We start from the raw sequence: 22208 nt of genomic DNA, 5'->3' as shown, positions 1-22208 counted from the left end.
TTTATATTTTGAAGGTACTACTTCAAGAGCGATTTCCGGCAATGAGTTTCTGTTTTTCCTGGGCGTGATATTAAACTTGGCAGGAGTTGCGCAACTATTCCCGACCTTTAAATTATGCTATGACGCACGTCGCTATAAGGTAAAGATACTAACTGATAGTTTAGCGGTTACAAGTGTGACCCTTAAATCATAATGTGACGAAATAAAATATTTGGGTGACTCGTGCGTGACAAACGGTAATGACGCACGGCTTCTACCTTTAATTTTGAAACACCAGGAAGTGTTTACGTCCTAATAGTAATTGTGCATAACTTTACGTTCTGTGTTGCTTCTCTAAAGATGACGTATGCATTTTTTCCTTCCACATTTTCATAACAGCTCTCAGATGTCTTAATAACCTGATGTTGACATCTTTTCATTAAAACACGCAGAATATGTTAAATTGCACAGCACTGCCAACCTTTGGGCACAAATGTACTTCGGTCAACATAGTTATTCGCACTTGAACTAATGTAAACTATGTCATGAACTTGTGGGGTGATGTAAATAAGATGAAATGTGATGTCACAATGGGGTAGGAGATCAGAATGGCCCAATCTCGCACACATTTTTAGAAATAGTCAGATAAATGATTAACTTGGTTGTTTAATTTCACACTTTAGGGGTGGGCAGGAATTCCAGACATGCAACTATGTATTTGCAAACAAATATTAACAAGTCAAGTTTCTATGTCCCCTTTAAAAACATGATGATTATGATGGTATGGAACATTCCACCAAATTGAATGCATGTGTATGTGTACATTTTCCTATTGTGGGACAAATGAAGGTGATATTAGACTTAAGTGATCAAATACTGCCTTTTTAAATAAATAAGGGGATACTCCTGTCCCGTGATTTCTTACAGTAAATAATAATAATAATAACAGAAAAACATAGAAGACAGCTGCAGTGTGTTTTGAGGAGATGCTCGCAGTGCTGGCTTTTAATAACTTAGACAACATTGCGGTGACATTATTGTGACACTACAGTAACAGAACAACAGAGTCACACATCCATGTCCAGTCCAGTTAATTTCAATCCCGAAGTAAGGTGCACTTTGGAAACACGACCACGTCTTTTTATTTTTTTTTTTGTCTGATTCAGAGTCAGCAGATTTGTTCACACCCAGGCGAGACAAAGTGAATTCTTTAACAAAAACTCAGCTTTGATTGGCTAAAAAAACAGTATCAGTTAAACCGGGAGCTTGAATATAAAATATGAGATATACAGTATATAATTATACAGTAACTACAGTACTGTTTTTTTTTTTTCATGTGTGGGAAATAACTACATATGATTCCATTGGCGTACCTTCCTTGAAGCCAAACTATTGCTGGAGCTTGTGAAAAAGAAACAAAAAAACCTCCATTAAAACCTTTTTATGAAAAAAAATATCCTAATAGCAGTTATAACGTGTATGGAACGTCATTTGCGCTTTTACTATATGTCAAACTTAACAGTTTAAGACCCATGTACTAGTTTGCTCTCTGTCCTCAATAGTAAGACACTTTTGCGCACAAGAGGAAATGTATTTTTTTTTCTTTTTTTTTTTTACAATTATGTGACATTTTTGCAAACTCAACAGGACATTTTCATGCTATAAGCAAGGTAAAAAAAACTGTACTAGTTGACACCTGTGTGCTATTAGCTAGTCGTTACTAGTGAAGAAGCTCTTTGTCAACTCGTGCACTGACAAGTCCAACTTCAGTACTTTGCTGATTTGTCTGACTCGTAAGGTCAAAGGGCATACTTGTACATGGGACCTTGAAGTGCAATTTAATGTGCCTCAACTAGTCTAAACATGTTATCCGGATTAATATTGCGTTTGTGGAATATGAATTGAGCAGAAGATTCACTTGTTTTGCTCGATCCACGGGGCTGCCATTTTGCCCTGTACTGCCACCTACTGTTGACTGAAATTGATGTCACAGTTCCCATGGACTTAGTGCTTGTTACAAAAAAATAATTCATGGGAAGAGTACCTTGAACAAAGAATTACATATTAAATCACAGGGGGGGCACTTTGTCACAATTGCACTGGTCAACAAATATTTCTTTTTTTTTTTTTAATCAGAGAAGTAAGCAAGCTAGGTGTTTTTTGTGCTGATTCTGAATCTGCCCTAATTATTTTCTCTAACATATCAGGTTTTCATTATTACATAACATGTAATACTGTAATATATTTAGTAATATCTATGAATTAAGGGTTAGGTTCAGCAACAGGTGGATTTTTTTTCACCGTCAAATTACAACACATGGTAAAATCCATATTGCACAAATTTCAATAGGTCAAATTAAAAAAAAAATCTAAAAAAAAAAAGTTTTGTGCTAGAAAAAAAAGTAAAGACATTTTTTAAATCAGCATCAAAATATATTTAAGGACACATAAAGCCATCTCTGATTAAAATTTGCTGTTGACCAGTGTGATTATTTTTTTTAATGGTTCAGCCCCAGTTTTAATGACCCCATTCTATTATAGTATCCTGAATTCTCAGTTAATTCCCATGGAAACCTTCCAATTTGGAATGTACCCCAAAGTCCTCATCATAAAATTGCCATGGAAATTTATCAGACATTTTCTAGTCTGACAAATGCAAATTAAAATGAAGGATCTCCTTCGACTTGACATCTTTATGACCGTCTGTCTGGTCTTTTTAACCACATCCAAGGCATCGCAACACATCAAACTTGGCGTCCTCCTCCTTCATTGAGAAAATAGAACACTATATTTTACAAGAAGACTAAAACGCAACATCTATTATTTTACAAAAGGAACAGAGAGGAAGCGCACGACCGGGCCACACGCCATGTTACAGCATTGTTGAAAAGTTATTTTAAGTCACGTGATCCAGAGTGCGGAGGCCGAGGCTACTGAACAAGTGCTGCCAAAAGGACCCCGAGGCTCGAGGGGAGACTCAGGTCCGCTATAATCATGTGATCATCCGCTGTTTCTTTTATGGTCTCAACAACCTGCAGGGTCGCTACTTGTGCGTTTATTTGGAAAGAGGGGGGAGGCCAGAGCAGTGGTTCTCAAACTGGGGATGCCGGAGTTTGGGGATTTGTGAAATCATTATGTTGTACCATTTTAAAAAGTGATCACCGGTGCACCAATTACACAACCATAATAAACAAGTAATTACAATTATTAAAGGCTTTGTGATGTATCATTACATAAATCTGACATCCCTGCATAAATAGTCTCATTTTGGAGACGTATTAATAAAAGGAAGGCATCTTTTCCAAAATTAAGTGAATATTATTATGAGAATAAAGTTGTACTTCTGGAATTAACTTGATGACGTTGTTCCCTTGTTAAACTAGCTGTCATTATAACATTCCAAATTTACCTAGAAAAAAATGTGACAAGTAAAATATATCTTTGTTCTCGTAAAGATAACAACTTGGGACTTTATTTTCATAAGATTCAAACTTTTCTTCTAAAAATATACATCAAGGAACTTTTGAAGTGAGTTGAGGTGTTTCACTCACGCAAGAACAGTACATGGCCGCCAATGAGTCATGAATTTTTGTTATTTGTGGTTTCAGGTTTTTTTTAGCGTTTTAATTTTATTTTTGTTGCAGTTACAATATTTGTGAAATTTAAAGAATAGAAATTTTTTTCTTTTTTAGAACAAAAGTCAATTCAAGGAATAAAAACATTTTCAAGTTCACTTGTATAGTTCTTGCTTTGTTAAAACTTTGAGTTATATGTAATGAATGTGAAAATAATAATAAAATGTTATATTAAATCTTCATTCATAAGTTGTATTGTTTTTTTTCTTTTCTGTGCCACTTTTAAATAGCTGGAAATTGGAATGAATATTCTGACTTCATCGTGGCAAAATATGACTAACTCTTAAGATTACAATTTTTTATCAAATCAGAATACATCTTCGTTCTTGTAAAGATCAAAACTTTTTTTCATTGTGGGAATAAAAACAACTTTATTCTCATAACATTTCAATTGTTTTTCCTCTAAAAAATATGACTTTGTTTTCGCAACTTTACAACTTTTTACACTTCCTCTGGCATTTCGGGTTGGACGCGGAAGTTACGTTTAACTGGCTTTACGATTATTTGGGGGAGGAGGAGATCTTTGGAAAAATGTCTCCTCGGGGCCTATAAAGTTTGAGAACCCCCAGCCTAGAAAGTAGAACCGACGACGAACGGATCACGAGAGCGGACTGTTGTGGACAGAGTTTAACGAGTCTGATTTGGTCTCTTCGTCCTCCTCGTCTTCCTCGGTGTGCGAGGGGCCGTTGTGTTTGTCCTGCCCGCCCGCCGCTGCAGCGTCCCCGGGCGAGGCGCCATGTGCGGCCCCCCTGGATTTACTGTGTCTACTTTGCGTTTCTTGGACCTTGGCCCCAGCATCACTGTCATCTTTCGTCTCCTCCGAATCCTCTTCCTCTTCGTCCGAGTCGATGCGGTTCAGTCTTTTCCGGACAGGTCGGTCCTCCTCAGAGGACGACTCTGATTCTTGGGACTCGTCCTCATCGTCGTCCGTGGAAGGTCTTCGCTTCTTCAGCATCTGAGCCAGACGCTTGCGCCGTTGTTGAGATAACATCTCCCGCCTCTTCCCTCTGCCCATCTTCTCCGGGTCATCGTCCTCTTTGCCCGTCCTCAGAACTTTCCTCCTTTCGTCCATGTCGTCCTCTGAGTGTTTCCGTCGACGTTGTTTTCCTCTCTCCCGGCTGCCATCGTCGTCTTCTTCCTCCTCCTCCTTGTCCTCTTGGTCGTGTCGCCTTTGCTTGGCTTTGGCGCGGCGAGCGCAGACGTCTTCCTCTTCTCTCAGTCCTCGCCGCTTCTCTTGTTTCCTCTTCCCCCGACCACCTTCGTCCTCATCCTCCTCTTCAGAGTCGCGTGAGGAAGGTGACACTGGAAGAACAAGTATGATTGTTTTTAAACAAATGGAAGTCATGCAGTGTTTTATTAATTCAGAGCTTAAAGGATGGAAATGATGGAAAAGAGCCTTTTTAATGTCTTGCATGCAAATAGTTATCAGTCTTGATGTGTGAATTCATCTTTTTGCTATCTGACTACAGTATTTCTAAAATCATGTCCGTACTCACGTTTTATATGGGTCACATTGTGTTCTTCATAATAAATATTCCTGAAATTATGACTTTACTCCTGCGCTAGAATGGGTTAATGACTTGGGCACGTTCCGAGTCGCGTGCAAATTGAGCGCCGCAGGAATAAAACAGTTATAAACCGAAGACATGTTGTATATATATTCTCATTAAGATTTCTGTGGAGAGCACTGACCGTCACTGTAGTCACTAGAGAGACGTTCCTTACGCGGCCGTCCGCGCGGTCTCGCTTCTTTCTTTTTGGCGGATGTCCGTGAATTGTCTGACGATTCTGACGTTTCCCGGTAGTTAACTTGCTGCCGCTGGCCGCGCCTCAGCCCGCCGCGCTTTTTGTCGGACATGTCGCTGTACTGATCCGAGTCTGTCGGAAGAAGGCACGTGAGCATATCTGAATGCGATCGCTTCATGAGATCAGTGAGACCGACCTTCATCGCTGCCCTCCTCCTCCTCTTCCTCAGAAGAGTGTCTCCGCCGCCGCCGTCCCGGTGGCCTCCCGACTTTGTGTTTAGTCCTGCCGGCTTTGTGTTTAGCAGCCACTCTTGCCGGCCGTTTGGGCCGTGACGCGCTGTCCCAGCTACCGCCGTCCTCGTCTTCCTCGTCATCATCGTCGTCGGCCCCCGAGCGTCTGAATTCTTCGTCCTCAGAGCTGAACAAGGAAAATTCAGCAAGTTCCAGTCACGAATAATTTAAACCAGGAACGGGAAAACATTTCTGTTCAGGCACCACACTGGCCAGATGAAATGTGGACCATTGTTTTCCCAGGCCTGCTCCAAATATCCGATATCTCGCAGTGATCATGATGTCACCTGTTGCTGAGCGTGAAGTCGTCCTCGCTCTCCGCCGCCGTGCTGTCGCTCTCCAGGTCGTTGAGACGCCGCCGCTTCCTGTTTCGCGTGGCGAGAGTCATCAGCCGCCGGTGGCTCACTGTGCCGTGCTCGGACAAAGCGGCACCCGCGGCAATGTCTCTGCCTCCCCCTGATGTGACAGCGGCACCATTGCGGGTTATTAAGAGGGAAGGTTCTCGCGTGAAACAAATAAAAGACCCTATTTACTCACAAATAGTGGCCCCTACTCTAAACTATGCAACCATGTGCTATAATTCATTCATGAAAAAAAAAACATGCAAATCTATAAATATAGATTCACATTAAACAACAACTTGCTTGGACAAATAAAGCCCGTGCTTCCCCCTCTACATCAAAAGCGAGTGAAGTATCATTTTTATGTTTTTAATCCTAACGTGGGCCACTCACCACTGTTTATGTCGCCAACGTCTTCCTCAATGGCCTCGTCGATGGCATCGTCAAAGTCGTCAAATCTAAAGCACAAGTGGTACCATTTCGTTTTTGATCAGTAAAACAAATTAAAACGCTACTACACATTAAGAAAGTAAAACATCCTCAGTGAACACGAGCAAGAATCAGCAGTGACACACTAACCTGTAGCTGATGTGCTTCCTGGCTCTGGTTGACCTCCTCCCGAGATTTTTACTCTTTTTGGCATCTTTTTTTTTGGCCGTCTTTTCATCTTCCTCGTTTCCCTTAAAGCAAACAATAAAATGTGTCAACTCTCTCTCTTGCAGACTTTGAAGTGTCTGCCATTTTGCGCAGGACTCACAGGGATGATATTCTCCACGCTGATCCCCACGTACACCAGCCGCTCCCGCCTGACGAAGACAGACAACTCATGAGTGTATATGCTGCTTGACTAGTTTGTAATCTGATAGAAAGTGTGTGCGGGTGTGTGTACGTTTACCTCCTCTCAGCACGCTCTCGCTTCTTCAGTGCGCTGTCCAGGTTCAGCAGCTGCTCCTCTAATCTCTCACACAGAAGCTTCTGCGCACACAAAACACAGCTTATTAGCAGCACCGCTAATGAAGTAGCAATACTAAATCAATTAGTGATTGGCCACATGCAATATTCCAGCTACTGTACTTATTTCACTGTTGACAAGACAGGTACCAGAGGGCAGCATAGGTTGGATTTAGTTGCATGCACAAATCGCAATATAGTTCTCGTAAGTGCCACAATTGTAGACTATGTCACAGCAGCATGAACAGGGTAAAAAAAAAATAAATAAATAAAAAAGACTCAGATATTTTTAGATTGTAATCAGGTGTCTTCCAAAAGTGGATAGAAATCAAATCTGTAATTTTGCGTTAACAACACAAATAAACATTAAAATAACGCCTGCTGTAAATATGTCTCTAGTGAACGTACAGACATTCGAATATGGTGTAAGCCATCAAATATTAAATAAATATGACACAGAGGTACATAGAAACTAATTATGATGTAATTACAGGTAATATGGTACGACACAAGTGTATATGTCAATATAGCACATTAGTAGTCAATTATATATATATGTATATATATATATTTTTTTTTCCCTAGATTTTGAACCATGCGGCTAATACAATGGTGCGGCTTTTCTGTGGATTTTTCTTTCACCGGTAGGGGCGCTATATATTTCAGAAAATACGCTAAATAAATCTCTTTTTTTCTCTTGGGTCTGTTCTGTTTTAATTAGAAAAGTTGTTGCAGTGTTAGAAGGCACTGTTTTAACAATCTGTTTATGTACCTTTATGTGCATTCGCAGTACAAAATTGTTCTGTACATGCAGTAGACAACTCATTTTTTCAACATAGAAAACTGCGGCTTAGGAGGGTGACTTACGTGCTGGCACGGCGGGCAGAACCACTCGCCATCCGGGATGAGCATGAGTGGCGGTCGTAGACAGGCCGTGTGATATCCACTGTCGCACGAGTCGCACAGCAGGATCTAATGATGACACGTGCAAACAAGCTGAAGCCACAGCAAGCCCTAGCAATGACATTGCTCAGTTTAAAAAAAAGAAGAAGAAGAAAAAAAAAAAGAAAAAGTTACACACCAGTTCTGGGTGGTTGGGAAGGCCGCAGTGAGTGCAGGCGTCCTCCTTGGGAAGATCGTCTGATTGACACGAGTCATCCGAGTGGCTCCCTCCTTCGCTGGCCTCCTCGCCTCCTCCAGCTTTATTTGCCGCCTCCTCATCGTCTTCGTTCTGTTTGTGGCGCTTGATGTTGGACCAGCGGGGGCGCCGGTGTCTCCGCTTACCCTGAAAGTGAAAAAGGCAGCAGTGGCGGATCATTATCAAAAGCACTGACATATTTATAATTGAAATTTGTTCTGTGAAATCGTATGAATTTATTCTATTCTCTTTGGTAGTGTTTCTCTTGGCTGCTCCGCTTACAATACATATACAGAACGTGGAGGAGTTTTTTTTTCCATATGTCGCCATGCCAATCTAATCTGCCCAGAGAATGAGCTGAAACGGTGATAGTGTAGAAGAGGATACGATACCCTGCGCTTCCTCATTTGAACGACAGCTTTTGCTTTTTCGTCTTTCTTGGCAGCAACACCTTGCTCTTCATCATCGTCGTCGTCGTCTTCCTCCTCATCCTCGTCGTCTTCTCTCGTCTGCTTTCGTTGGCCTTTCTTTTTTTTCGGGCTGTCGGCTGCCTTGGAGCTTGGCCTGCATAAAAAAAAAAAGAGAGAATATATATAAAACATATAATAAATAAATATACTTTTTTTTTAAGTTTCCGTAGTTCAGAGCACATCTCCGCTGATGCACATTGCTTGCACTAAATACATGGCTGCAAACAGACAGGAGTCAGATGAGGACAGCACAGGTAGCATTGGCAGGTCAGCGAAATTATATTTTATATTTATACCTATATTTAATCAATTTCCCAACCCCTCGAGCAACTAGTACAAAATAAGAAATGAATGACTATAATTCCCACTAGGAAATAGAAGAAGCGGAATCATTTCCCTTTTTTTTTTTTACAATGTGACAATAAAGAAACTCAGAGGAAAGCAATTGCAGTCAATGACACTGAATATTTCCAAAAACATACGTGCAATTTGTGTAGATTTAAAACATAAATTCTTCAATATTACAACAGATTTTTTAGGGCTTGTGTTTACATGCATGTTTTGGGGAAAAAGGACATTTGTTCCCAAGAGCGAGAACTTATATTTTCTTATTTCTGTGGAAGTTGATGCAAGTTCATGATTGGGAAGAAATTTTATGACATTGTTTGGTATTAGAAGAAATAAAGCTAATTAGGGTTGAACAATTAAATAAAAAAATCTATTGGCTGGCAGTTGAGGGGAATTTTTTTGGGTGAAATAAGACGGAGATCTTATTTTTAAGTCAAATGGCCCTGGCCTACTGTTAACGAGTTTATGTCAACGTGGGTGACAAACCTGGAGATCCTGGCAGACCTCCGAAGGGACCTCCCCCCCTCCGACGTCTCCTTCTGCTGCTCTTTGACCTTCAGCTTGTTCCTACGATGAGGCGGAATCTTGATCTTCAAGCGAATTCCTTCCTTCTGGAGCTCCGAGGAGGCTTCCTCCCTTGGTCGCGGCTTCTCCCCAGCATCCTTGTTCCTCGACTGATCCGGCTGACCACCATTGATGTCTTCATCTTCTTTCAACTCTGATTCCACTTTTCCCAAATTACTCACGTCCATTTGGTGGTCGTCTTTGCTTTCTTCTTTTTCCACGTGAAGTTCTTGTGTTGCCGAGTCAGCATCTTCCTCCTGAATGACACCTTCATCGGCTTCTTTGTCCGTACTTATTTTCGCACCCTGGTCGACATGTGCTGTCTCCATGACGACGGGCTCGTTCCTCACCAGCACAGACGTGCGTCCCACCTCCTGGGTTCCTACACATTTCAAATGTCAAAATTCAAAACGTTTTCCAAACCAAAGACTTATTGTTAAAAAAAAAATCCTTAAGGTCAATGTTGTAAAATTAGGTTGAAATATTGCATCTTTGACTGTAGTTTTCATTTTGCAGACTTATCCAGGCCTAGAAATGAACCAAAACAAATTCCATATTTTCCGTACTTGCGTTGGAACCCTGCACAATCTTCTCATCCTCCGCCGCTTTGCAGCCATTCTCTTCGTTGGACGTCGGCCCACGGATGACTCCCACGTGACGCGACACAATTGACGACCTCCCGTTAGCCAGCTCAGGATGAGGTTGGGCCGTCGCCTGGACACCGGTCGGCGCTACTGAAGCGTCCTTACTCTGTATGACTGAGGGGTTGCACACTATGATGCTGCTGCTGCTATTGTTGTTGTTGTTGGGGAGGTGGTTGCCATGGTAACTCTCAGCCAGCTTCAGCTCTCTCTTCTTTAAAGGTATCTTAGCCTGTTGGCTGCTCCTGACCACGGCCCGCTCTGCCTCCTCTTCCTGCTTGGGCACCATTGTCGTGACGACAGACACATCACGGCACTCGGATTTGATGACAGAGGTGATGGTGCTCACGTGGTTATCTATGGGAGGAACTTGATCACTGGGCTTCTCCTCTTTCACCTCCTGCTTGATGTTCGCCGTCTGCTCCTTGTATACAGCTAGAAGCAGAAAATTACAAGACATTTGTTTTCCGCACCAAATCCGATTTCTGATTTCTATTAATTTAAAAAAAAAATAATAATAATAAAATTGCTGAGTGCCACCAGCCTTATCTTACCTTGTTTGAGGAGTGTCTCGTCTTTTTCATCTTTCACATTGTCAGCGACATCCTCAGTGGTCTTGTGACGGTTTCCATCTTCGTCCACTTTTATGCCACATAAAAAGAATGTTGCATTCAGTTGACTGCAGATTTCACCCACTATAACTCAACTTGACCAAATAAAATTCATTTTTGGCGGCAGTTTTACTCATTCAAGATAAAGTAAGCTGGAAATTAACCCAACGTTAACAATGCGATATTTAGTAACTTAAGTAATGTGCCCTTTTTCTATTTCCTCATTTTCGTCATGTGAGAATTCTGCATGGCATCCTGTAAACTGTGTATCACTTTAGCGTTTGCAGTTAACTCGAAAATAATAAAATATTCCTCATTCACTTACCTGCTTCTCTGTGAGCAGGAGTGCTGCTCCCGGATTCAGCCAGTTTCTGCTCTTGATCCTGGTTCAGGTTTGGAAAGACTTGGGCCTTCAGGAGATCCAGAGCATCAGCCAGGTCATTGCGGGTCCTGAGGGGACCATCGGGAGGCACACACGGTTTAGATAAATGCAATTCGGGTGGCAAACTAGGGCTTCTATTCGGTTACGGTACCTGACAATGCATCTCCAGGTGGAGCCGTCCAGGTCGTCTTGCTCTTCAGTGTACAACCGGATGTTTTGCTCCTGGTCCAGCTGGAGCCAGTACATCAGGCCCTGCTTGTCCCGCCCAATGGGCTGCAAGCGCATCTTGTCCGGCTCCTCCTCATTGATCACCGCTTTAAACTTTAAGTTTTCGTCAAACTGGCACTCGCAAAGATACTGAGAACGACAACACAATTTTCAGTCACAAAAACTGTTCAGTTAAATGTTTGCAGACGCCAGAATTCAACCTTGTAAAGACTAATTCAATCATATTTATATATCATATATATAGTATTAATTCAAACTTATTTATTAATACAGATTACTTAAATCTACAGAATCCATGTGCAACAAAATTACTGTGGGCTACTATGAGGACTAGTTTCAGGACCTAAGAACAACAAATTTCAGTATTAAACATCATTTTTAAGGACTTTAAGACTTTTTAAAGACAGGCGGACCCAAAAAAAAATAATTATCAACCTATGACACTGGCTCATAATCTTTATGAAGTGAAGTCTGATTGTAACATTTTCCTCCAGTGTACAATTGGAAGATACAGGAATGGCATACTTTAAGGATGCTGGACTTGCACTCCATGGACATGTCCTGATAACCGTTCTGTTCTAGCTCCCACGCCCAGGTGCTGTTCAGCTCCTGGCAACTCTACAAGAAAAGCAATAGCAGATTTAGCGCTTTGAAGCCTCATGCTAACACAAATCACAAGTCAGCTTTGGACCAATGCGGGCGTCACTTGCTTTGGCCAGGTATTTTTCCCAGCGCTCCGTCGTCACACTCTTGCCGAGTTTTCGGAGCAGCTTCACGTGAAGTTCTATAAGAGGTTTGGGAACTGGAAGAGAAATTGAAAATGCAATGGAAATACAAAACTTGAAATGTATGCAAAGATGGTCCACTTGTTAGAACTACCTTCAACTAAATAAAGGCTATTAGATAGCTAGATAGATAATTACCTGCTAATTTATATGACGGCAGATGGAAAGCGCTTTGTTACAGCTCCAGCTGTTGTGAAATGCGCTATATAAATAAAATTGTATTGTATTGTATTGTATAGAAGCATGCGTTTATCAACAAACTATGGTTACAGTCTGTCCTTGAATGCTACAACTGGGTTACGATAAGAAAATATTATATTATGATATTAAGTTGACAATAAATGTAAGTTCAGGCACTAAGATATATACTTTATTATATCAATAAATTAAAGTACATCCTCCACTGGTGTCGGAAGTATTGTCGTAAATCGCGTTTACGACGTCACGCGACATTTATAACTGCAACTAAACTACTCGATTTCAAAAGCAGGCCCTAGCGGTGTGCAGTACAAACGCAAGACTTTAAGTGGCATTTATTAAGCGACAAATACGAAAATAATCATCAACCCGGCTTGGATCAACTCTCAGCATCAATGCTAATTTCTCGAGCTAGCCGTGAAAGTCGCTACTGCGCATGCGCATATTTGACAGCCACCAATTATCATCCCGTGTTTTTGCGATCTCCCTCCTTTTTTTCTTTGACCGTGACGATTAAATTAATATTAAAACAAGCAAACGTGACGTTAAACATCAGTTCAAAATGCAGTTCCTGTTATCGGTGAATAAAAGCAAAAATAAGTACACCTTACAAGACTCCAGTCGGAAGAGCTAACAAGACTGCATCATGGCTACCTTCTTCACATTCACACATTTTACGTCTTGTTGTTGCTCGTCTTTTCTTTCGCACATACGCTACGTCTCGTCTTTTCTCAATAACACCGGACAACATCGGGCTACTAACTTAAGATCGTTGACGGTTTTTTTTTATTTCCACGTCAAATGAGGGGGAAGGCTTTTTTAAGGGGGTGCTAGCTTCGTGTTAGCTTCGACGCTTCCTCCGTGTTCAAACTTGGGAACTTGTTCTCATTTCTGTCTGCTTGTTCATCAAATGGCGGAAATCGAGGCTACAATCCCCCTATGCGGTGTAACGCAGTACGTAGGCTGGTGATGTTCACCAGGGCCAACAGACATCTTCATCACCCTCACCATCATCGCGATGATAGTGGTGATGGTGCCCCCCTTCTCCTCCTCCTTCCCGTCCTCCGAGTGTCGCAGCTTTTTCCGCCACTTCTTCCCTTCCCCACTCTATTGACAAAAATGAACATCTCACCTGATGTCTTGTCGCGCAGGTAGCCCTCCATTTGCGGGAACGTCATCTCGGGCAGGTCGAGGACTGGCCCGTAGCGCTCCAGGAACGAGCAGACCTCCGCGAAGCTCGGACAGAGCGCCGGCTCCGAGCTCCTGAGCAACGCCGGAGCAGCCATCTTTCCAGGCGGACTGAAGCGGGAGGGGAGGGCTGGCCGCGGCTGGGAGGGATGCGAGTCAAAGGGAATGAATGGGGGACACGGGCAGGCAAGGCAGAAGTTGTAGAAAGACTACAACTTCCGGGTAAGCTTTTTGGCATAAAACCAACTATCCCAGAACATCGTTTTTGCTGGTTGTTGTGATTCTTTTTACATTGACAGCAAATCTATATCGATGTTTCTTGTGTGTGATTTCAACTTGATCGCAAAGTGAGCAGTTATCGCGATTGAAAAACAACAGCGGCAATCCAGCGTGGTTTTGAGTTTTTTTATGAGCTTTCAGTAACTACATGTGCACAATAAAGCATTTTTCACGTCTCATGTGAACTCGTTTACGTTTCCGAAGCACAACGACGTTTACAACATTAGAAGTGTGTGTTATGTGGCGTGGGTATGAAAAACATTAGAGAGATATAACAAGGTCCACTTGTTTGGACTACCTTTAACAAAATAAAAACTATTCGGTAGATATTTGGAAAGGTAGATAGATATACACACATCTGATTTCGTAATAATACTAGAGACACAACCAACAAAGTGAAAAATAAATACAAGAGCAGTATTTTGGAAGACTTTAAAGTAAAACAAAAAGGCTCAACCTTGCTGTGAAAACAATACAGCATTTTAGCGCCCTAACTGGATGGTGTTGCGTTCCCAGACTCCTTCAACTACATTTAAACAATACTTATCGTTGTTCTTGACCATAGTAAAATCACATTTGAATAACCCCTAATAAATCTTAACAATTAAATTAAATTGCGAGCGCAAATTTATGTTGGTTGAGGAGAACCTCTCCGATGTACCTGAAGGCACCATTCAAAGTCCTAGGCAATTTCTGGACTATGAACGCATCTCCATAAAAAATACCGGAAATGGTTTCGTAGTGAAAGTTATCTTTTGTTTCAATTCAGCTGTTGAATGTCGCTGGACACATGCGCCACTTTCTTTTCCCACACTCGTTAATTCCAAACGTATTGGAAACAAAGTCATGTTAGAGTTGTAAACGACTTGCTAAGAAAGGAAAGGTGAGTTCTCATTCATTTCACTGCTTTTATTGTATTTAGACTGGCCGCTTTTGCAAATCATTTTTTTCTAAATCTTTAGTGATGCATTCACGTCCGTTCTTTTAAAGTAGTATGAACCGCTTACTCTCTTATGCTTGCCGGTGAATTAAGTGTTTAAAAATGTATACCCATTTAACTGCACATTTTGAGTGAAACCCAATTAATAGCAAGCGTAGACAACTTGACAAACCTCTTTTTTTGTAACAAAAAAGTTATGTTTTTGTCGCAGCTTGTTTTGTACTTGCATTTATTTTTAACCTACAAGCAGACAGCTGCGCTTGCAATGCAATGTCGCGATGGTGATGGATGCCTCAGACAAGCTCATTCATGTCTGCTGTATTTTTGTAACATTATTTAGCGCGTTGTGCAGAATTATGTTTTTGTACCCATGCACCATGCTACTAAGTCATGCAAATACATGATGACAAATGGGGAGTGTCACCCCTGCAGGTAGTTAACGTTTCACTAATTTACTATGGAATACATAATGATTACTTTCATTTTATTGATGCGAAAGGAAATATATGTCCTCTATATACTATCATTGGATCTTATGGCCCGTTGTTACACACCGTTTTATTCTTTTTACTAATCACGCAAGAATTTAAGGAAGTTTCCTTGGCATCATGTTTAAAAACACAATGCTCCATGTGATGGCTGCCGTGTGTCATTCTAATTGCACGTCATGAGTCACATTGGGCGTTACGTTTGCGTGTTTTGCAATTTTAACTACGTCTGCTGTCTGCCTACCAGTGGTTTCATGACAACTGGCTGCCACGTTTACAAAAATAGTAAGGTGGAACAGGTCCTTGCAGTCTCGCAGCAAAACGTTATCAAAGTTAACACGGCCTTTGCTCAAAAGAGTCCAAATTTCGCCTCCCCCAGCTGTCTCAGACACTTGGTTCCAATCGGAGCTCATTTGGACAAATTCCCTCGTGTCATTTCTTCAATATACAAGGCCTGGAATTCGGCCAAATGACCGATTTCCTACTTAATTTGGGGCATGAGACTGGTGCATCTATTTCGTGTCCGCCCAATTTTGTGTCTATCTGTAAAACCGATGCGGAGGCTTTCGAAATTTGTCAAAGTACCAGCAAAATAGAGCTTCCCGAATGATTAGGTATGTCTCCTGGTAGCTAGGATATTACTTTTTGGAAATAGCAGTCTGCAGTCTTGTATTTTATTTTCCTGTTCCTAATCTTTCATTGCAGAGCGTGATCATGGCTATTGCCCACGTGGCCACCGAGTACGTGTTTAGCGACTTCCTCCTGAAAGATCCCAACCAAGCTCGATACCGCAGCGTACGCACTGAGCTGGCGGTGGACAAGATGGTGACCTGTGTGGCTGTCGGCCTTCCTCTCCTCCTCATCTCACTGGCCTTCGCGCAGGAAGTATCCGTCGGTAAGCCCCGTTTCGTTACCTCCGCCTTCCACGAAAAGATAGATTGGGTTGTTTGTCACTTATTCAGAAGAAAACTCCACTCATCAAACCCGTAGCCAAACTAAATTGGTTCAGTCCATCGCCTCACATCATTCTCCATGAACCAGGAAGTCTTATGTTAGCTAACAAACGAAGAATACATCTGAGTAAATATTTGAAACTTTTTGGAAAGGAATTGATTTTCTTCATTTTTAAATGGTTCTCACCATGCCCGAAAACCAAAATTGGTGCAGAACTCTTGTCCAATGCCATCCGCTGTGAACCAGGAAGTAGCCTGATGGCTTCCTATCAAACCCAAGTACGATTTCACAGTACGGAATTTCATTTCTCTTTTTACAGTTTGAATGGTACGCTATCGTCTCCAAATATGATTCTGCAGATTGTTTTTGACCCACCTTGGGCATGTCTCCAGAAGAGTCCCCCCCCCCTAGTGGAGTTTGTTATGTGAGGTGTGTTGTTGTTTGTTTGTTGACTTCAGGGACTCAGATCAGCTGCTTCGCTCCCAGCAACTTCTCATGGAGACAGGCAGCGTACGTGGACTCGTACTGCTGGGCGTCCGTGCACACGCTGCCTCTCTGGCTGCACAAAGTACAAACGCACGCACGCACGCACTCACTCACTCACTTGAATTCTCAGGCACACGCACAAAATCACACACATTTTTTTTCTCTCTCTCTCTCTCTCTCTGTCTCTCTGTCTCTCTGTCTCTCTGTCTCTCTCTCTCTCTCTCTCTCTCTCTCTCTCTCTCTCTTTTCATTTGTGTTTGTGTTTGTGTTTGGGGTACAGTTCTTTCCGTACATCCTGCTGCTGGTGGCCATGCTGACGTATAGTCCGGCTCTGTTCTGGAGGTTCTGGTCGGCGCCGTTGCTGCAGTCGGACCTCGCCTTCATCATGGAGGAGCTGGACCGATGCTACAACCGAGCCGTCACGCTCGCCAAGCGCATGACCACCGACGCTTTACAGGGAGGCAACAGGTACGATCTCGCATCTCACCGCACGTATTAATTTGAGATTTTTCTATTTTGATCTTTGTTTGAATTTATTTTATTTTTTACTTCCCATTACAGTAGTTTACCTTACTTGACTTTATTTGTTTGTTTGTTTACGTTAAAATTTCAGCTTGTAGCCATCATGAGTGATGTCATGCATCCCTCATATGTAATTATTTACTTTACAGTTCTTTATTTAAAAATAGTTGCTAACTTTAGTTATTTATTTTAGTTTACCTGCTGTTTATTTAAAACAAATTTTACATTCCCCTTTATTCCAATGTATTTGACTTTTACTTATTAATTAGAATTTTTTTTTACTGGTCTGTTTAAAGCATTTTGTGAGTTACTTTTTGTTGTATATTGTCTTGTCTTACTTTATCTCATTGGACTTTACTGAAATAATTTTTTTACGGTACATTACTTTTTACTTTTTAATTTTGTTATCAATTTAATTCTACTTAATTTTGCTCTATTTTATTCTGCTTTTTTTTCATACTTTGCTTTTGTTTTACTCTACTTTTTTTATTCACATTTAATTTTTACTTATAATTTAACTTTTCCTTTAATTTGAGTTTCATGTATTTAACTTTATTGCTATTTTACTCCTTTTATTTATTTATTTTTTACATTAGGTTCCGCTCCCATTATCAAATTTTAAATTAGTTTCCTTCCTGTTACATTTCACCTTTCAAAATAAAAGTTCCTGCTTCGCTTCTTTTCACTCAGTTAGGACTATTCATTGTTGTCGTCGTAAAGTTGCAGCGACCCGACGGAGGGCTGTTTCAACTACCCGCTGGTGGAGAAGTTCCTGATGACCAAGCGTTGCTCTCGCGTCTTGCTGGCTCGCTACCTGCTGTGCCGAGGTCTGACGTTGGCCACGTTGCTGTGCGCCTGCCTCTACCTGGCCTACTACCTGCGCTTGGCCTCGCTCACCGACGACTTCGGCTGCATGTTGAAAGTGGGCCTGCTGGCCAACGACTCGTCCGTTCCCAACGAGGTGCAGTGTAAGCTCATCGCCGTGGGAGTCTTCACGCTGCTCAGGTACGTGCTACGTGAAGTTTTTTTTTACTTTGAAAAGATTTTCAAACTCCTCAAGAAGAGGGACTGCTCATTAGGAAGTTTTATTTTTGAAAGGTCAAATGTTACAGAAGAATGGAAACTGCTAGGAAAGGAGATGTGATGACCAAAAGGATGCAAGCTGAAATTAAATATGAACTTTGCTGGACAGGAAGTTTTATTATGAAAATTTTGGAGCAGAGATGGGCGAGTACCGATTCAAGGTATCAATATCAGCTGATGAAGCCGAGACGAAAGTCTAGCTACTGGCTAAGTTATATTTTGAAAAGCCAGACACTGCAGAATGTGAGAGACCGAGATGAAATGTTAGGAAGTTTCATTTGGAAAAGACAAAGATTTTAGAATGATGGAAACTAAAAAACTGTGCAGAAAACATCCTGCTTTTCAAAAGTCAAAAGGGTGTAAACTGAAAAGAAAATTGACATGCTGGGCAAGGCGTTTTAATTTGGTAGTCAAATTTCACAGAACGTTGTAAACTAAAGTAAATGGTGAGATAGTGGGCTGGAAGACTCATTCCGAAAAGTCAGGCATTACAAAAGGATTGAAAACGAAATAAATGAGGTGATGTTGGTCAGGAAGTTTTTTTTGGAAAAGTCGCAAGGACAGAAACTGCTAGGTTTTAATTTGAAAAGTCAGATGTTACACATGGATAGAAATAGGGAAGGACGGCGTGATACTGGGCAGCGATTTTTTTTTTTTTTTTTTTTTAAGATGCATGGAACCTGCGATGCTGTGCAGGCAGTCTTTTTGAAAGGTCAAGATCAAAACTGAAATGAGAGACTGGCTGCTGGGCAGATTGTTTTATTTTGAAAGTCCACCTCAAGCGTTCTCCTCCCAGCCTGGTCAATTTGATCATCTTCTCTGCGCTGATTCCCGTGGTGATCTACGCCAGTCTCCGTCCCCTCCTATGTCACCGCTACGGCCATTTCCTGGAAACCTACCAATTGCTGCCCACAGTGAGCGTCCTGCCCACGCCTAGCGGCCAGTGGGATGACCTCTCCCTCTATCTGCTCTTCCTGGAGGAGAACATCAGTGAGCTCAAGTCCTACAAGTACATCAAGGTCCGGATGTATACGACACATAATCCAAAATATGACTGTATAATATAAAGTCGCCATTTTTTTCCATGGTGTCCTATTATGTCCCATTCTGTCTTTTATGTCCCATAGTGACCCCTTTTTACATTTAATGGTGAATTGTGTGTAGGTGCTGGAGTTGCTGAAAAAAGGAGGAGAATGCTCGGGTGAAGACTTCGACGCCCTGGGTCTACTGCAGACGCTTTGTCTCGTCAAGATGGACACAGTGGACGCCAAGAAAGCCGCCGCAGCAGCGGCCAAATCTGACCAGCTCGTCATCCACAAGGAGGAGTTGGACAAGAACAGCAGTAAAAGACTCAACAAACACGAGGATGGCACGATGGGAACTGAAATGAAAGGTGAGACTCTGGGCAGGAAGTTTTAATTAGAAAAGAGAAAAGATAGAGAAGTATGAACATTCAGATGAAAGGTGAGATTCCGGATAGGAAGTTTATTTATTTTTGTCAAAACATTACAAAAGATCAGACTCTGTAACTTCAAGTGGGAGGCTAGGTTGGAAGCTTTATTTTGAAAGGTCAGACCCTACTGAAGAATGGAGAGCAAGAGGAGAAGGATTTTAAGTGAGGAAAAGCCACAGGACAGGAAGTTTTATTTTGAAAATAACAATGAGTTACAGCTCGGCTGGCAACTGAGATTCCAGTCAGGGAAGAAAACAAAAATGTAAACCGCAAGGAAAAAGTGAAAAGCTGGACAGGAAGTTTTATTAATTTGAAATTTCAATGCCAAACTGTCAACAATTTGAAGAAAACTGATTTGAAGAGATATACAGGAAGTTTTATTTTGAAAATCAAAATGATACAAAGTGATTGAATGACAGATAATAGGTGAGAGGCTCAATTAAAAGTTTTATTTTGAAACGTCAACGGTTTCTGAAGAAGCTAAGTTGAAATTCTGAGCCGGAAGGTTTATGTTTGAAATTTAAACAGAAATGGTGAGATGCTTTGCGGGAAATATTATTTTGAAAGGTCCTACATCCCTTAATTTTTTTTTCTAGAGCTGACTCCCTTGTTGCCAGGCAACGGTGATGTGACAGGCAGCAGAACAAACAGCGAGGCCGGGGCTGTGCGTCAGCGAGCAATGTGATTGGCTGCTGACTTTCCCGCCAGAACCACGTGTCGTGACATTTGCATATCCATCTTTCTTTTGCATGTTGTGTGTGTGCGCCGCCATAGCTCAGTTATGATGGGATGTACCACTACCATTGGAATCATGTAACAATTTAAACCAGCCTTGAAGTATAATGAACAACACTTGATGTATTTATTTGCACTGATTTTTTTTGTGTGTATTATGATTGTTATACAAATATTCTCATGTATGTAATGTAATACTCATAATTCTATTTTGTTTCTGGACATACTGGAATAATGTAAAAAAAAATTACAGTAATGGTACAAAGATATAATACTGGAATGGCAGCTATCATGTTGCTTCATAATACAGTTTTTTTTGCATGTTTTATACTGGCCACATGAATGTAAACGTTTTTAACACCCTCATGAAGTTACTTTGGATGTTTTGCAGACCTGGAAACTTATTTTGAAGTGGTACCTTTTGTGCTTTGTGTTGACTCAATGTGTATTTTTTTATTGTTGTCTGTCATTTGGAAAATAAAGTAGCTGCTTATAATGCTTTGTATTTTAGTTTTGGCGCTCATTTAAACAAAAACACATGATATTAAACTTTGGATAACAAACGTCAAAAGTAAGGGACACGTCTTCAATTTTTTAAAAGATAAAAAAAAACACCAGGCAATAAATGTATCATTCCTTTTTACATTTTATTTTTCAATCATCTTTTCATCCTGCTGCAGTGTATTTGCGATGATATTTTCTACTACATGATGTCTTGGATAAGGCGCAAAGACAAACAAGAAGGCAAAGAAAATGTTCAGGTTGCAGCGGGTTCAACAACGGTTCACCATGGCCTACCAGCTGCCTCTGGTTCCTCGGTTATGACATCAGCTTTTCTTTTCCAATCATTTCAATGGCTAAAATGATTTAAAGTGAGCAAGTTTGTTCCAAATAGAAAATACAAAACATAATACATTACCAATAAGACACTCCAGTGATTACAGTGTTACATTAACTAACAAGTATTCCAAATTTACAAAATTTCATATTTTCCAGTTTCGAGTAAGTCAATTTTTTTGGTTTTGTTTTGCTATTTGATATATGACTTACGCATGAGCTTCACACTTTCCACCGCTAGGTGGCAGCGTACCATCAATTCTAAATGGGAAAGGACAGGTCACTGTTATGGTTTTGGGCTTGCATTTGAAGGTGAAGTATGAGCTAATGATGGCAATATCAATAATGTCCTGGTATTTGTCCATACTTTAGGGCAACCATCATTTTTTTTCCACTTCATTCAAAATTAGAGTGACAAAACTGAGCTTCCAATACGCTGTTTGGCACTCATAAACTCGCAACTTGAAAAAAATTGTAAATTGGGGTAGTCGTAAGTCATTGTACACTGTACTTTCTTGACATCTGCAATATCCACATAGAAAATTTTCCAACTTTGATTTTGGAACCCTCAAAAGGGCCACACGACGAATCAGAGATCGCTGACAAACGCCCGACATTCTCAAACGATGCCAAAAACTCTGATTGGAAGACTTTCTCCGAGGCAGCGTGGCGTGGATTGTGATTGGTCCGTTGCCCACGTCAGTGCTCGACAGACAACACGACAAACGACAAAAGCATGCATCACAATTCAGCTGTCGGGTGGATGGAAACTTCTTATGAAGTCACATGCAAATATTCTGTGGTATTTCTGGTAGTTGTTACTGTAAAATACAAAACAAGTTTACGTGTTGGAGGGAGGCGGGCTAATGGGAGGCAAAAATATTTTTGAAGATTTTTTTTCTAAAATAGAATTACAGCAACATTTTGTTTTAAAAT

The 22208-nt window shown here is 41.1% G+C and overlaps 2 protein-coding genes across 4 annotated transcripts; one reads left to right on the top strand and one right to left on the bottom strand.

Moving 5' to 3' along the window:
• Nucleotides 1-2652: 2652 nt before the first annotated feature.
• Nucleotides 2653-13675, bottom strand: rsf1a (remodeling and spacing factor 1a). Of its 2 annotated transcripts, XM_088300408.1 has the most exons (20): nucleotides 13440-13675; nucleotides 12035-12126; nucleotides 11850-11942; nucleotides 11248-11453; nucleotides 11040-11164; nucleotides 10658-10744; nucleotides 10453-10538; nucleotides 10029-10377; nucleotides 9385-9844; nucleotides 8473-8644; nucleotides 8024-8227; nucleotides 7810-7914; nucleotides 6887-6966; nucleotides 6749-6797; nucleotides 6571-6671; nucleotides 6385-6449; nucleotides 5938-6106; nucleotides 5557-5777; nucleotides 5307-5492; nucleotides 2653-4916 (listed from the first exon to the last, which is right to left on the bottom strand). In XM_088300408.1, the coding sequence occupies exons 1-20, from the start codon at nucleotides 13591-13593 to the stop codon at nucleotides 4213-4215; spliced, it is 3708 nt and encodes a 1235-aa protein (XP_088156534.1). In that variant the 5' UTR covers nucleotides 13594-13675; the 3' UTR covers nucleotides 2653-4212. The 2 variants fall into 2 exon arrangements, with proteins under 2 accessions (XP_088156534.1, XP_088156533.1); XM_088300407.1 differs by having other exon boundaries at nucleotides 10029-10538.
• On the top strand, nucleotides 13647-20931 carry LOC148333432 (pannexin-1-like). 2 transcript variants are annotated; one of them, XM_088300410.1, is made up of 8 exons: nucleotides 13647-13717; nucleotides 15908-16097; nucleotides 16615-16724; nucleotides 16923-17110; nucleotides 17885-18169; nucleotides 19044-19266; nucleotides 19412-19640; nucleotides 20297-20931. In XM_088300410.1, exons 2-8 carry the CDS (start codon nucleotides 15917-15919, stop codon nucleotides 20383-20385), a joined length of 1305 nt encoding a protein of 434 aa, XP_088156536.1. In that variant the 5' UTR covers nucleotides 13647-13717; nucleotides 15908-15916; the 3' UTR covers nucleotides 20386-20931. The 2 variants fall into 2 exon arrangements, with proteins under 2 accessions (XP_088156536.1, XP_088156535.1); XM_088300409.1 differs by lacking the exon at nucleotides 13647-13717 and adding an exon at nucleotides 14505-14657.
• The last annotated feature ends 1277 nt before the right edge of the window (nucleotides 20932-22208 follow it).

The sequence above is a fragment of the Idiotropiscis lumnitzeri genome, chromosome 7, assembly GCF_059441095.1.
Source record: "Idiotropiscis lumnitzeri isolate Australia: NSW breed Sydney's pygmy pipehorse chromosome 7, RoL_Ilum_1.0, whole genome shotgun sequence".
NCBI classification, from domain to species: Eukaryota; Metazoa; Chordata; class Actinopteri; order Syngnathiformes; family Syngnathidae; genus Idiotropiscis; species Idiotropiscis lumnitzeri.
Note: the sequence above shows the minus strand (reverse complement) of the source record. Positions and strands in the feature narration are given on the sequence as shown.